This window comes from Cynocephalus volans, chromosome 6, assembly GCF_027409185.1.
Source record: "Cynocephalus volans isolate mCynVol1 chromosome 6, mCynVol1.pri, whole genome shotgun sequence".
Lineage (NCBI taxonomy): Eukaryota > Metazoa > Chordata > Mammalia > Dermoptera > Cynocephalidae > Cynocephalus > Cynocephalus volans.
Genome location: NC_084465.1, coordinates 38,266,327 through 38,283,676, shown reverse-complemented (window position 1 = coordinate 38,283,676; position 17,350 = coordinate 38,266,327). Strand labels below are relative to the sequence as shown.

At 33.4% G+C, this 17,350-nt stretch overlaps 1 protein-coding gene across 1 annotated transcript in view; it reads right to left on the bottom strand.

Moving 5' to 3' along the window:
• Nucleotides 1-14,043: 14,043 nt before the first annotated feature.
• ASZ1 (ankyrin repeat, SAM and basic leucine zipper domain containing 1) overlaps nt 14,044-17,350 on the bottom strand; it is a 62,238-nt gene continuing 58,931 nt past the window's right edge. The window contains exon 13 of the mRNA XM_063100085.1: nt 14,044-14,196. Within this exon, the coding sequence (XP_062956155.1) occupies nt 14,044-14,196 (153 nt within the window). The remainder of the gene's footprint in view (nt 14,197-17,350) is intronic.

The window sequence follows — 17,350 nt, the reverse complement described above, 5'->3', positions numbered from 1 at the left end:
AACATTCTCATGCACTGCTGGTAGGTCTATTAAATTAATATAGGCTCCTTGAAGAGCAATACAGCAGTGATACAGTCGGCTCTCACCTGGAAACAGATGGCAGGATAATTCAAGGAGGTTTGATTTACAAAGAGATTATTTACAAAGGTGTGAGCAGAGGAGCTGTTACCACCCCCAGACTCAGAAGGACAAGGGGAAGGAGTGAAGGATCCTAGAATACAGAAGGAGAAAATCTTGTAGAGATTGCCATGAGAGGCACAGTGCCCTTCAGCCGAGGGACACACAGAGCCCAAGAAATCTTGCACGGAGGGAGCCAGGTGAGTAAATACCTGAATTAATACTCAGACCTCACTCTCCTACATATAGTCTTCTGGGGTTCCTCATTAGATAAACCCAACCAGGAGTTGAAGAACCTGTTGATGTAGTTCATAGAATTGGCCTCCCAGTGTGGGGTAGGGTGGAAAGAGGCTCTGGAAGGGCAAACAGAAGATATCTGGCAACATGAGTAGTTAATGAATTGAAAATATCTGTGCCCTACAACTAGCTACACTGGTAAATATAGTTAAGAAACTTTTGTCATGTGTACAAAAGGACACATGTATGTAAGTGCAGTATAGTACTATTGAGAAGACTAAGTAAAAATAACTCAAAATTTTATCAATGGGGGAATAGATAGGTAAAATGTGGGATGGACATCTAATGTCACTATACAGCAGATAGAAGGAATTAATTATATCTTCACTTTTTAACACAGATCCACCTGAAAACAATGTTAATGGAAAAAATAAATTCAATGAGGCAACATAAGGATAACCCCATATTAGCTGGGAGCACCCCTGGCACCATTAACAGAAAACCCAAGCACAGTGGTTTAGTTAAACAGGGGCTTATTTTTTCTGACACTGCAGCAAGTCCAGACTTTGACCGTCCAGAGCTGATGCACCAGCTCTAGGATATACACAAGGATTCTTTCAGCCTTGCTGTTCTAAGTGTATGGCTCCATCTTATGGCTTTTAGGTATTTAGTAGCAGCTCCAATTCTGTGGTTAAGATTGAATCACTTCAATTTATTTAGCAATTCTGTTAACCTGGCTTATGCAAAGGCACTACTTGTTGGTGACAGAGTTGGGCTCCCTGGGAGGAAAATACTGGTGGAGATTAGCATATAGGACATTTATTAGGGAGTGCTCAGGCAGAGCAAGAAGATGGGCTGTGATGCAGGCTCAATGAAGGCCCCAGTCAGCTCCACCAGGATCTCTGAAGTGGAATGGGGTCTTTCAGAGTTGTCTTGAGTGGGGGCGAGGGCCCCTGATATTGGAGCTTTTATACCCCTATGTTGATTGGTCTTCCCAGGAATAGGATATATTTTTGGGAACTCAGATCTCTTTAGAAGAGAAAACTCCCAGAGAGGGCTGAAATCTAAGGGTTGTTTGCTAGCTGTACTCCCAGCAGCTGGGGAAATAAGTTCGTTATTCCAAAGGCAAGATTTGGGAGCCACATCATTCAACCACTTCAGGATACAAAAACTTACTAAGAACAAAACCCACAAATTTTCTTTCATTCTATGCTGCTCCTCCTATTTTATATGTCTGAAAATGATTTAAGGACTTTGCATGCTAACTCTAACCTTCTGTTTTCATATTTTAAGTTCAATCTTGGTACACCACAACTAACCATGAGTGTTAATAGTAATATTACCACTAACATGACAGTTAACTGTCATGTTAGTAGTGATATAACTTGAAAGTTAATTGTTGTATCACCATTGAAAAATCTAGGTGTCTTATTTTAATACCTTACATTGGGGGCCCGAGAAATTATACATATACAACTCCAAAAATTGGTATAATTGAATGAGTTATGAATCCATGATGAGAAGTTGCCTTTAAATCTAGTCTAAATCTCTGATAAAAGATTTCACATACAGGGAACTTTGCTGATTTTTCCTTTGTAGTTGTTTTTTTTGTTTTGTTTCTGTTTTTTTTTTTTTTTTTTTTTTTTAGGAGGGGTATAGGTTGAGATTGAGCCCTATTCATAGGTGAAAAAAAGAAAGATAAGTGAATCTATTAGCAAACTCTCAACTATGGAAACTTGGAAAAAAAAAAAAAAAACGACAACAAAATACCCTCAACCACCCCTCTCTTATGAAAGGTTCACAAAGTGTTTTTTTTTTAAGTTAAAGTTACTTCCTTAAACAATATTAATCCCACTGTTTCTCTTAATAATAGCACACTTATTTAGGCTTTCTCATCTCATAAAATATATTATATATGGATATAAACACTCAATAATTGTTTAATGAACTGAAATGTCATTACAAGTAAGCTTCCCAAAACTATTATAAAATATTGGCAACAACCAAATATTAAGAGATATTAGATATCTCATAGTATCAAATCTCTGAATGTGAGAGCAACAGCAATGGTTTTGTTCTAATTTCAGAATTTCAAATTGGACCCATTTCTGATTCATTTAGTCTGAGAGGGCATCTATTCTACAGATGAAGATGAAGAACTACAGAATGTGCAATCTAATGACAACAGGGCTAGGTGCTAGGATACCTTCTGCTCTCTCTCACTGTCAGTATAGAGGTAAGGGATAGATTGGGGGTTGAGAGGAAAGGGGCAGCATGCAACAGTACACATGGACTTCAAAAAGAAAAAAAAATAAAGGATATTAAAGTGTTAGAAAGAAACCAGAAAGAAAAAATATCATGGAAACAATTATGAAAGATCACTTGAGAACAAAAAGGTGAAAAATACTGTCTATTGAGATAAGTCCAGAGATGGTGCCACTCTTGAAAATGTCTTTATTTACTCTTCCTCCAAACATGTTATACAGTATTAAAAACTTGTTCATTTTATCTAGAATATTGATAAGATAATCTGAACTTACAAATAAGAAACTCCTAGAAGAAAACATAGGAGAAACACTTCAGTGTAGGACTGAGCAAAGACTTTATGAATAAGAACTCAAAAGTGTAGGTAAGAAAAGAAAATATAAACAAATGGGATTATATAAAACTAAAAATCTTCTGCATAGCAAAGGAAACAATCAACAGAAGAAAACCAGTAGAATGGGAGAAAATATTTGCAAACTATACATCCAACAAGGGATTAATACCCAGAATATAGAAGGAACTCAAACAACTTAACAGTAAAAAACCAAATATTCCAATTAAAAAATGGGCAAAGGAGCTGAATAGACATTTCTCAAAAGAAGACTTACAAATGGCTAACATATATACGAAAAAATGCTTAACATCACTAATCATCAGGGAAAAATGCAAATCGAAACCACATTGAGATATCATCTCATTCCAGTTAGATGTGCTATTATCAAAAAGACACAGAAGAACAAATTCTGGCAAGGATGTGGAGAAAGGGGAACCCTTCTACACTGTTGATGGGACTGTAAATTAGTACAGCCATTATGGAAGACAGTCTGGAGGTTTCTCAAACAACTACAAATAGAACTACCATATGATTCAACAATCCCAGTACTGGGTATATACCCAAAGGAATGGAGATCATCACATCAAAAGGATACCTGCACTCCCATTTTTATTGCAGCTGTATTTACAATAGCCAAGATGTGGAATCAACTTAAATGTCCATTAATGAACAAGTGGATATGAAAATGTGGTATATATACAAAATGGAATACTACTTGGCCATGAAAAAGAATGAAATTCTGCCATTCACAGCAGCATGGATGAGCTTGGAGAAAATTATGTTAAGTGAAACAAGCTAAGCACAGAAAGGGAAATATTACATGTCCTCCCTCATAAGCAGGAGCAAGAAAGGAAAGAGGGGAGGGGAGAGTAGTGGAGGGGAGAGAAGAAGAGAGGAAAGAAGGAAGGAAGGAAAGAGAGAAAGAAACAACAGTCACAATAATAAGTTGAACTTTCAAAAGGAGAGAACAGAACTATGGTTACTACAGGTGAGAAAGGGAGAGGGGAAGGGGGATTAGCAATAAATTGGTTAATGGGCACAAGGAATGATTATGTTTTGTAATGATGAATATGCCAATTATTATGATTTGATCATCACACATTGTATACATGCATTAATATTCCACTCTGTATCCCACAATTTGTATAATCATCTTTCAAACAAAAAAGTCTTTGAAAAATGTCCTGAGGTCACAGAGCAAATGCAGAAACATTTATTCAACAAAATGTACCAAAACTCCCTAAGAACAATGATTCTACAGCATTTGAACCATGACTCACTCCCTTCCTCATCATCTCTCCCTGAGTTGGTTTGTGGTGGGTGGGAGCAGGGTTTTACTGTAGTAAGAAAATAACACCATACGGTAACTTGAACTCACAGGAACAAATAAAGAGAACCAGATGGTAAATAAGATTGTAAATATAATAAACACTATAAATATAAATTTGATTACCTTTGTTTTGTCACTTTCTTCAATAGAAATCAAATTATATAAAGTAATAATTACTGGGTATTTATTAGTATTTATTATTATTTAGTATGTATTACTGGGTCTATCACATATATAGTATGCATAACAGTAATAGTACAAAAAGATGAAGATGAAATAGAGCTATATAGGAATAATGTTCCTATATCTCACTGGAATTAAGTTAATATAAATCTAAAGTAGATTCTAATAATAAGTCCTAGAACACCACTAAGAAAATAACTAAAAATATAGTTTAAAAAATTTAAAAACTAAAATGTTACACTAGAAAATATTCACTTAATGTAAAAGTAAGCAGCAAAATAGTAACAGAAGAACAGAGAAGATATGAAACATATAGAAAACAAAGTAAAATGATAGATTTAAATCCAACTATAACAATAATAACATTGAATGTGAGTGGATTGAAAAATTTAATTAAAAGGCAGATTGTAAGAACAGATTAAAAAACAAGATCCAACTAAATGCTGTCTGTAGGAGATACAGCAGAGATTCAAAGATACAAACAGGTTTCAAGTAAAGGGATGACTAAAGATATACCATGAAAAAAGCAAGCATAAGAAATCTATAGTGGCTATGCTATCAGACAAAACAAACTTTAAAACAAAAAATGTTTCTAATGATGAAGAAGGGCATTTTATAATTATTAAAGGTCCAATCCACACAGAGACATGACAATTATAAACATATATGCACCTAACAACAGAGTCTCAAAATAACATGAAGCAAAGGATGACAGAAATGAAGAAAGGAACAAACAATTCAACAGTAATAGATAAAGACTTCAATACCCCACTTTCAGTAATGGCTAAAACAACTAGGCAGAAAATCAACTTCTATCTAGAAACAGAAGACGTGAGCAACATTTTACACAAACTCAACCTAACAGACATCTATAGAATACTTTACCCAACAACAGTAGAACACATATTCTTCTGCAGTGTACATGGAACATTCTACAAGACAGACCATATGCTAGGACATAAAAAAGCCTCAATAAATTTAAAAGGATAGCAATCATACAAAATATTTTTCTGAACACAATAGAATGAAAAAGAAACTTAATAACAAAAAGAAATTTGGGAAATTAACAAATATGTGAAAATTAAACAACATACCCTAAAAAACCAATGGGTTAAAGAAGAAATCACTAGAGAAATTAGAAAATAAGATGAATAAAAATAAAGACAACATACAAACACTTATGGGATGCTTCTAAAGCAGTGCTTGAAGGAGATTTATAGCTATAAACACCAAAGTTGAAACAGATCAGATATCCCAAATCAACAACCTAAATTTTCACCTTGAAACATTGGAAAAAGAAGAGCAAACTAAACTCAAAGCAAGCAAAATAAAGGATATAATAAGGATTAAAGCAGAAATTAAGGTAACTGAGAAGAGAAAAATAGAGGAAATCAGCAAAACCAAAAGCTGGTTCTTTGAAAAGACCAATGAAATGAGAAACTGTTAGCTAAACTGATCAAGAAAAACAGTGAGAAGACTCAAATTATTAAAACCAGATATGAAAGAGAATGTTACTATCAACCTTACAGAAAATGAATTATAAGGGAATACTATGAAATGTATGCCAACAAATTAAATAATGTAGATGAAATGGAAAAACTATTGGACACAAGCAACTGAAGTTGACTCAGTAAGAAACCAAAAATGGAACAGATCTGAGACAAGTAAAGAAATTGAAATGGTAACCAAAAACTTCCCACAAAGTAAAGCCCAGGCCCAGATGGCCTCATTGATGAATTCTACAAATGTTAAAAGAATAACACCAATTCTTCACTTCCCTTCCAAAAAATAGGAGGGAACATTTCTCAACTCATTCTATGAGTTATTATCCTGATACCAAAACCAGATCAAGACATCATAAGAAAACTACAGACTAATATTCCTTGTGAGTTTGTAAATGGAAAAATCTTCAACAAAATTCTAGCAAATCAAAACCAGCAATATTTAAAAATGTTTGAACATCATGATGAAGTGGGATTTATCCCAGGAATGCAAGATTGGTGACACCATATCAACAGAATAAAGGACAAAACTACATGATCATGGGAATAGATGCAAAAACAGCATTTGGCAAAATTCAACAGCCATTCATGGTAAAAGCACTCAACAAACTAGAAACAAAAGGAAATTTCTTCAACTTATAAAGGACATTTATGAAAAATACACAGCTAGCATCATACTTGATGGTGAAAGACTGAATGCTTTCCCCCTCAAGACAAGGAAGTCTGCTTTTGCTACTTTTATTTAATATTGTACTGGAGATTCTAGACATGGCAATTAGGCAAGAAGATGAAATGAAAGGCATGAAGATTGGAAAGGAAGAGGTAAACTTATGTCTATTTGCAGGAACATGATCTTGCATATAGAAAATCCTAAGAAATCTGCCAAAAAACTATTAGAAATAAACAATTTCAGCAGGACTGCAGGAATAATAAGAAATATACAAGATTAATACACAAAAATCGATTGTATTTCTACATGAAGGGTCTCCAAAAACTCATGAAAGAATCTGTTATTTTTTAATTCCATTTTTCCATGAACTTTCTGAAATACCCTCATACAGTAGCAATGAGCAAGCTGAACATGAAATTAAGAATACAACAGTATATGAAAACATGGTTAGGAATATATTTAACAATAGAAAAGCAAAATGTATACCCTGAAAACTACAAAACGTTATTGAAAAAAATTAAAGAAGATCAAATGAATGGAAAGACATTTGTATTCATGGATCAGAAGACTTCATATTGTTCAGATGGCAATACTCCCCAAATTGATCTATGAATTCAAAGTAATCCCTATCAAAATCCCATATGTATGGCCAACCGATCTTCAACAAAAGGTGCCAAGACAATTATATGGGGGAAAGTACAGTATGTTCAACTTCACACCACGTACAAAAATTAATTCAAAATGAATCAATGACCTAAAAATAAAAACGAAAGCGATAAAAGTCTTAAAGTCGACATAGATGTAAATCTTCGTCATCTTAGATTTGCTCGTGGATTCATAGATATGATTCAAAAAGCTCAAAAAAAACAGGAAAAAATAGATAAATTGAATTTCATCAGAATTAAAAACTTCTGTGCATTGAAGGATAGTACTAAGAAAGTGAAATGACAACCTACAAAATGGAAGAAAATACTTACAAATAATATAGCTGATAAGGGTCCAGTATTCAGAGTATATAAAGAAATCTTACAACAGAACAGGACAAACAATTGAAAAACGGGCTAAGGATTCTAATAGACATTTCTCCAAAGAAGATATACAAATGGCCAATAAGCTCATGAAAAAATGCTCAACATCATTAGTCATTAAGGAAGTGTAATCAGAACCACCATTAGAGACCATTTCACACCCACCAATATAGTGAAGATGTGGTAAAATTGGAACCCTTACACACAGCTGGTAGAAAAGTAAAATGATTCAGCTACTTTGGAAAACAGTCTGGCCGTTCCTCAAATCATTAGTTACCATATCATTCCACAATTCTAGTTCTAGGTATAGACCCAAGAGAAATGAAAACATGCCCATAGCCAAAAAGTGGAAACAACCCAAATGGTCATCAGTGAATGAATGGATAGGTAAATGTAGTATATCCATACAATAAAATACTCAACCTAAGAGGAAATGAAGTATTGATAACCTGTACATGCTAAAACATAGATGAAACTTGAAAACATTATACTAAGTGAAAAAAGTCAGTCACAAAGGACCACATAGTATACAATTCTATTTATGTGAAATGGCCAGAATAGGCAAATCTATAGAGACAGAAAGTAGATTAGTGGTTGCCTAGGGCTAGGTGGAGGGGGTGAGTGTTAGGGAATGATGGAAAGAGGGTGAGAGGTTTCCTTCTGGGATAATAAAAATGTTCTAAAATTGATTTTGGTTATGGCTAGAAAATTCTGTAATATATCAAAAACAATTATACACTTTACATGGGTGAATTCTCTCTCACGAAATCTGTTAAAGTATCAGCTGAGCAAACAAATACAAGATCAAGCATACAGTGTTAAAGTATTTACTATTTTATAATTGTTTAACTTGCAAATCTTTCTGAAGTATCCTTTATTCACATGCTTCCTAACTTTTCATTTGCTTCTGTAAAAATTGTGATAAACTCGCTTGTATTAATGTTTTAATTCTAGATTTACTAACTTAATACCAAATTTTAACTTTTAATTCCACTTTAAAACAAATTTAGCACTTTCTTTTCAATAATAACTACGTTTTAAACTTGTTTTCAAATTTAAGTTGTAGAGGAGGTATTCTAGTTTTTTTTTCATAACCTACTTTTGTTAACATACCATTTTTTTAACCTCTTGAAATTTTAGAATTTTATAGCACTTGAAATTGTACATATCACTGAATCTTTATGGATACTTGTATACCCAGGTAACTCCCAGCCAGATCAAGATATAGAATATTTCTAGCATCCTTGTTTCCCTTCCTAGTTAATTCCTACCTCCTGGACATAACCACTATGACAATTTATACTTTGATCAGTAAGTTTTGCCTATTTTGAACTTCCATAAATGGAATCATCATATGCTATGTACAAAATTTTGTTTGGCTTCTTTTGCTTGATGTTATGTCTGTCGGATTCACCTATGTTTTTGTGTATAGTCACAGTTCTTTTTTATTACTATGCAGTATTCCATTGTATAAATATTCTGATATTTACTTATCCATTCTACTGTTGAGGAATATTTTGATTATTTGCAGTTTTGGGCTAATAAACCTACTGTGAACATTCTTGTACATGTCTTTTGTGGACATCTGCACTTATTTCTCTAGGGCATATATTTAGAATTGCTGGGTCATCAAGAAAACATGTTTAGTTTTAGTAGATACTGTGTTTTCCAAAGTGATTTTTTATTTACAGTTTAATTAGCAATGTACGACATTATTAATTGCTCTATATCCCTACTATCACTTGGTGTCATTCTTAATTACAGTCATTCTGGTGGGTGTGTAGTGGTCTCTTTGTTTTTATATTTTCGTTTTTTTTTTCTGGCAGGTACAGGGATGGAATCCTGGATCTTGGTGTCATCAGCATCACTGTAGTTTTAATTTACATTTCCCTAATGACTAATGCTGTTGACCACCTGTTGGGCCAAATTTGGCTGATGGGCTAGAGATTGCCAACCCTGATCTCGTCTAACTTCATTGGCAACTCTTCAGTCTCCTTTCCTGATTCTTCTTCTCTTCCTTTGAATGCCAGTGCCCTAAGACTCAGCCTTCTTCGTCTACATCATTCTCTTATGTTATCTCTAAAGTCATAATTCTAAAGTCAATTTTTGTCTCCTACCTTGATTTTTCCCCTGAATTTCTGACTTACATAGGCTATCATTTATTCAAAGTTTCTCCCTTCCCCATGCTCCTAATTATTCTGGGCATCTTACACCTGGAGTATTGCAGCAGTCTTCTAACTTGTCTCACAGCTTCCACACTTGTGCCCCTAGTCTATTCTTAAAACAGCAGTAGGAGAGAGCCTTTTATTTATTTTATTTTTTTTGTCTTTTTCGTCACTGGCACTCAGCCAGTGAGTGCACCGGCCATTCCTATATAGGATCCGAACCCGAGGCAGGAGCGTCGCCGCGCTCCCAGCGCCGCACTCTCCCGAGTGCGCCATGGGCTCGGCCCAGGAGAGAGCCTTTTAAAACGCACATCAGATCATGTTGCTTTTCTGTTCAAAATCTTCCAATGGATTACCAGCTCTGTCAGGGTAAAAACTCACAAGGCCCAGACAATTCAGTCTCCTGTTACTTCTGACAGTTACTATTGACTAGGTCATTCACTTAACTCTAGCCATTCTAGCTTTCTTGAATATCTGCATGACTTACTCTCTAATCGTTTGTGTTTTTCTCAAAAGACCTGAAGTTTGAGAGGTCTTCCCTGACCATTCTATTTAAAATACTACCTCCACCTTGCCTTCCTGTTCCCTTGCTTTTTTTCCGTAGTACTTATCATATATGATATCTCATAGTTTATTTGTTGGTTCATTTCCATTAGAATGTAAGTTCCATAAGGGCAGGGATTATTGATTCTCCAACATCTAGAAAAATGCTTGGCATATGGTAAGTGCTCAGTAAATATCTGAATGAATGAATGGAGTTAAACTGATTGGATTGAAATCCCAACTTTTTTATTAGCAGTGCTAATTTCAAAAATCTACTTTAACAGAGTTCCTGAGATTCAATTTCTGTAAAACAGAAATATATACCTCATGGCACTATCTTATGAATCAAATGCAACATTTATGAAGTGGATGCCATAGATTAGGCATTCAAATGTTAATCTGTCCATCTCTAAAACCCATAACAGTTCTTTACAGTTAATTTTTGAGCAATACGACTTCCACATTTCCAAAATAGAAAGTTGCAAAAATGTGAGTTTGAAATCACCATGCAATTTTTTCAAAAGCAATGACTTAGAAAATCATTGTCAATACATAGTGTACATGAGGGAAAAATAAATGTACAGCATTTTAAAATAAATGGTAATGAAACTATAGCACTTAGAAGAAAATATATAGCCTTGAATTCTTTTATCAGAAAACAAAAAATATTTAAAATGAGTGTGTTAAAGAAATTAGGGTTAAAAAATAATAAATACAAAGAATTCAGATAGGAAATAATAAAGGTGTAAATTGATAAAATAAAAAATTTTAAATTTAGTTGATCAACAAATTCAATAGCTGTTTCTTTGAAAATACTAAGAAAATCAATAAATCTCTGGCTACCCTATCAGGAATAAAAAAAGATATAAAAGTAAAAAATAACCCACAGTTGTAACTGTGTGATGTTAGACTAGCGTCAGAAAACTATAATTTGGTGGGTTAAATCCAAGAAATTACCTGTTTTTATAAATAAAGTTTTATTGTACCACAGCCACATCCATTAGTTCATATATTTACAGCTGCTTTTGTGCTATGATCTCAGAGTTAAGAAATTGTGGCAGAGACCATATGGCCTGCAAAGTCTAAAATATTTACTATCTAGCCCTTTACAAAAAATGTTTGTTGACCTCTTAAGGACACCGTGTGTGAGTTCTTTTTAAAGTGATTCTACTTCCCAGGGAATAAGCAGCAGCAAGGCCATCATTTAACAGTGAAATGGGGAGGAGGTCTCATAAGTTTGAGGAAAGAGAAGTATAAAATAGTTATCCAATGAAAAGTTTAGTAAATGTACCAGGAAAATGTAGTAGGATTGCCAAACAGCACGAAGCACCCCACTTAAGGACAGTGGCAGTGTGTGATAAGTAAGTATAACTTCTTAAAAGATAGCTGCCTCCCAACAGATGCTTATAATGGATTATTTGGGTTCCAAAGTTAGTTCCAAAGACATAGGAACATTTTCTGATTCAGATTAATTTAATATTAAACACCAATTACTAAAGAAAGTTTTATTACTTTCAAGTGCACAGAATTAAAACTTGGTTGACAACACTGGATCTGTGGTTTAGTGAGGTAGGTCTTTAAGGGACCTGTTTTAAGAAGAGAAGAGAAATGATTTATACCGAATTGTCTGTTATATGAGAATGGATGTTCCAGAAGCAACAACCTCCCCTCCCCCGCAGTAAAGCACTGTAGTCAGGTCAAATAAACAGAGTAGGAAGGAATTTATGCTGTAGATAAAATAACCAGTTTTAAATCCTGAGGAAAACTGTATTCATCCTACTGATATTTTACCCAAAGAAATAATTTCACTAGTCACAACAAATGCTGCTCTACTTATTCTCAGTCTGTAATCTGAAAATCATACCATATTAGTCAAGGGAGTAAAACAATGTATTCAGAATATGCCGTTGCAATGGACTTTACAGTCATGCACTGCATAACAATGTTTTGGGCAACAACGCACTGCACATAGGATGGTGTTTCCATAAGATTATAATTGCTATACAATATAGCCTAGGTGTGTAGAAGGCTATACCAACCAGGTTCGTGTAAGTACACTATATAACATTTGCACAACGATGAAATTGCTAATGACACATTTCTCAGGATGTATCCCCATTGTTAAGCGATGCATAATTGTATTTCTTTTCCCTGAATAGCTAATCATATTTGAAATACAATGGGGCAGATCACTATTTTGAGGAATTCTGTGATAAATCCTTTTGGAAAGCAAATATTTTATAAATTCCCATTTTCATAGTTTGTTCTAATATTTGATAGATGCATACAGTTCGGTTTTGTTAGAGGAAAAATGTAGTGACCCATCCAGTCAACACAAGAAACATCATTATTTTTAAAATAAATTAAGCTGAAAAAGACCATTGTATAGGTAGACAATCAGGTAGCATGCCTGTCATTTTCTTAGAGGTTTTTTTTTTTTTGATAAAGGAAACTAACACTAACATTTATTAAATACCTTCTATTTGCCCATACACTGTGCTGGGAGTGAAACACTATCTGTGCTAGAAGAAGTGTCTATTCCTCTATCCGTATTAACAGTTTAGTTCTAAATGCTGAACTCATTTAAGTGAGGGAATATTAGAAAAAAATATGCCTAGCTATAGCACTTAGGTTAAAATGTCAGACACCAATTCATGGTGTGATTACCTTCCGGTGATATAGTTGAATATATTCTCAGAATAAGAATGATCATTCAAGTCTTACTGCTTTGGTATACGCAAGAGCAGAAGCTGCTACTAATTATAATTCCTTATACTGTTCTTCCTTTCCACAATTTCCTTTGCTTGATGTTTACCTCTCCAGTAAGTGTAGATCAACTGTACCTGTTTGACACTGAGTCAAGCAAGATTTAAATATTATATTCCCTGTTGAACTGCCCTTTTAATTTCACTTTTAAAAATCTGAATATAATTTTGATATTGAAAAAAAATTCTTACATTACTTAAGATATGAGACATTATATGCCAAATACCACTCACTTTTATAACATCCCCAAGAATCTTATACATAGTACATGTCATATGTACCCCAAAGTACATAAAAAATTCAAATGTTCTTTGTGCTTTCTGAACTATTCCTTAATTTTCTGCTTTTTATTTTGCATTTAAAATATTTTTTAAGTATTTAATCCATAATGCAAAACATTTACATTTTACCTTTATCTTTTGCATTCTCTGGAATACTTGCAAAATTAATAATTTCCTAATCATGTGATATAACTAAAAAAATCCAATAAGAAATTCCTTATCACATAAAAATGGAAGGGAAAAATAAGGACTAAAGGAAAGCTATTGATGTATAAATACTTAATAAATTCCGGAAGATTCACTATGATAAATGAACACACTGTTTAAAATGTCAATGAATATTAGATAAAACTTTTATTTTGAATGTGATTTAAAGTCATACAATCAAACTAAAGAATTACTTATAATTTACTGGTTGATCAAAATTAACATGAAAATGTAAGAAACTGTAGTCATAACTGACAAACCACTTTCTAAAGAAAAACTCTCCTTTGTGTTATAATTTTTCCTATGAAGTATTGGCAAAGAATGTAAAGTTATGTTGTGCCACATACGGTTAAAGGCAATGCCTTTGGGTATCTTGAATAAGATGTACATACATAACTTAAAATAAATATTAGGGTTATTTTCTCTGGAAAGTTAGCTTGCAAATGAAAAGAAGAAACCCAAATCCGCAAACTGTAATAGCTGTCCTCTTCAAAATTCTACCATTCCGTGAAGATACTTCTTCTATTAATGGTATATGAGTTGGATCATTTTCCCGTTCATTTTGCAACTAATATTTAGTATGAGAAAAAGAAAATAGTTAATATACAATACACTGAAAATAAAAACTTTAACATTTCATTTCTAAAAATATGATAATGTTCATGTTATTCCCTTGATTTAGATGTAAGCAACTCAAGATTCCCATGGAAGATTTCAACTGAGCACATGTGTCTTGAAAGACAGTCTTTCTTTCACCAGGATCCTATTATTGTACTATTAGTTTTACATTAAAAATAAACCACATTTTATAATGACGTTTTTATGTCATGGGATAAAGTTCCTTTAATGTCAGAGTTTCTATTTTACCTACGAGGAATGACAATTGATATTTATTTCCTTCTGTATTAAATATCAATCAATATCTTACCCAAAAGTGAGCCATTCTTATAACAAATCTAAAATAGATGAAATTTAGCCAAAACTGAAAGATTGCAAGCTATTGCTGGAAGTTTAATACTTTATTTAAATATAGTTGCAGGAACAAATAAACGCCAACAAAAACTTAAGAAGTACTTTTAGCACCTCACAGTAATCAAAGTACATGACCTAACTGGCTTCTGAATTTTCACAAATAAAAATTTCTTGCTCAAGAAGCTGCTGCCTCCACCATGTATGTACATGTGTACATACTGTGTGTGTGTGAGTAAGAGAAGGAGGGAGGGAGGGAGGTGGGGGGGGGAGAGAGAGAGAGAGAGAGAGAGAGAGAGAGAGAGAGAGAGAGAGAGAGAGAGAGAGAGAGAGAGAGAGAGAGAAATGTTTGTTGGTGGTGGGGCAGGAGAAGAAAAATAAGCAGAAACCAAAAGATCTTTGAAAGATAAAAAGAATCAGGGACATTTATAGGGTGATATTTACTGGAAACATCCTGTGCTGGAGTGGTGATATAAATACTTTCAACATTAGCAGGAATAATGACTTCTAAAGTCTACAGTGTAAATATTTAATTAAAAAGCCTGCAAAATTAATTGTAAATTTATAGCAGAAAAACAGACTTCCATGCCAATCTCATTAATACTGTATTCTTGGTCTAACTTCCAAATGTCTTCATTCAGCAACAGATTCCTTTTTGACACTGATGTTCCATTTACTGAATCATTCCTTTTATTAACCACTTACTTAAAATGACCCTTTCTGACAGGAGCCTGTCAGTGTGTTGGGTTGAAAGAGAATGATGTGGTGTTAAAGTCTAGCCTTGACCTCTCCCACCCTCTTTGTTACTTCCATACACTTATCCATGAAAACTCATGTGTTCCTTTAAAAAAAAAATTCCCTTCATTTAATATTGGTAAACTCTGAAATATAAGCTTAACAGGCATGATAGCATATTTCCAAACCTGGAAGTGTTCACAGTTCCCTAAATCAAATCTTATGATGATGATTACTGCTTGTGTAAGACTAATCTAGAAAAACCAACCCACTAGCTTGCTCCAAAATTAAGACTTTTCTGCTCAAAGAACTGTATCTGCCATTATTACAGACTAATAAATGTATTCTCAAGGCTAGTCCTTATACAGAAATACATAAATTCTAGGTAGAGAGGGTCACAGAAAAAAGGACTTCCATTTAGCTAAAGAAAGATAAAAATTATCTTTATAGGTTATGTATTATTAAAATAAATATTATGGTACCTGACTGGATTGTTTATGTTTTAGTCAGTCAATCTCTAAAGCAATGTTTCATAATTTCATTCATTTTAGAAAAATATAGTTCTCTCTAACTTCATCTCAATTCTCCATACACCGCCACCGCCACCACCACCCCCACCCTGTGTATTTAGTTTGTCTTGGAGAAACCAAATTAGTAACTAAACCTGAGGCAAATATGTCTAAGGAAATTGCCTACACTAAACATTAAAGGCTGATGCTTTGCAGGAAGTATCTGTACACAAATCCTTCCAAATTTCTGATGCATTCTCATGAAAAACTCCATGTTAAATAAAATCAATATAATTTTTCTTCTGTTTTTCTAGATGAAATAGTGAATAGTGCTATAATTTTTGTGTTGTCAGTAAGTTCAGGCTCTATCTAGCTTGTGTAACAGACGCTTGACATGTGGCGGGTGCTCATATTTGTTGAATAAATAAATGTCAGAGATAATACAACTTATAAAATGCCTCTTTCTCTGGAAAGGAGTTACTTCTCACAAGAATTCTGAAACATACTGCTCACTTCCCCATTTAAAATGTATTTTTCCACAATTATTTTGTAGAATTTGCTTCACAACTTTCTTCTCACTTTAAAAGACTCCTTTTGATTATACATATTTAATAGCTAGAAGGAAAAATTATGCAAAATATGCATGTTTGAGAAAAATAACTTTCTGATAAAACATTAATGAAAACATTAAATGAATTATGGGTTAAAGCTATAAAATTTTAATATATGACATAACTGTCATATCAGCTAGTTCACAAAAGCTTTACAGACAGTAAATTTATTTATTAAATAGACATGAAGAACTCAAAAGCGAGTTCTTTAGTCAACTAAAAGTATTTTTCTTTATTCTTCATTTTCAGAAAAGGCCCCTATATAGCCAATTTTCTTAAAGGGAAAACAACATCTGTCCTTAAATCCAGATATATACTTCTATATAAGTATAAAAACAGAACCAAGAAAGCCCACATTGTAAATAACAGTTAAATGATAGAAGATATTATAGTTAGGACAACAGAAGGAATATTTCACCCACAATCCTATCTCATTAATAGAACTAATAAATATTTCACTTTGGTATTTTTTCATCTGAAAATTTACATATAACTAATGTACAAATATAACTTCATAATTTTAACAAGTTATATTTGATTTTCACTCTTTTTTCAACTGGCTGCATATTATTATAAGAAACAGATATACCATAATTTTTCTCCTAGTATTGGACAATTATGGTACATATAATTTTGGAATAAGCTACTGCACTATTGAAAGATACAAATATTTTTATGGTCCTTGGTACATCTTGCCAAACTGTTTTTGAAAGGGGTCGTGACAGCAGTCTCATGTGAGAACATCACTTTGGTGAACTCTAACGCTGCCAACTGAAAAGATGAAAATGACCTACTGTTCTTTAATTACCAACAAAGTTTGTTTCCTATATATTTTTCTTTCTTTAGAAACTGTTCTTTTCCCACTTATTTAAGGGTTCCACTTGTTGCTCTTATCAGA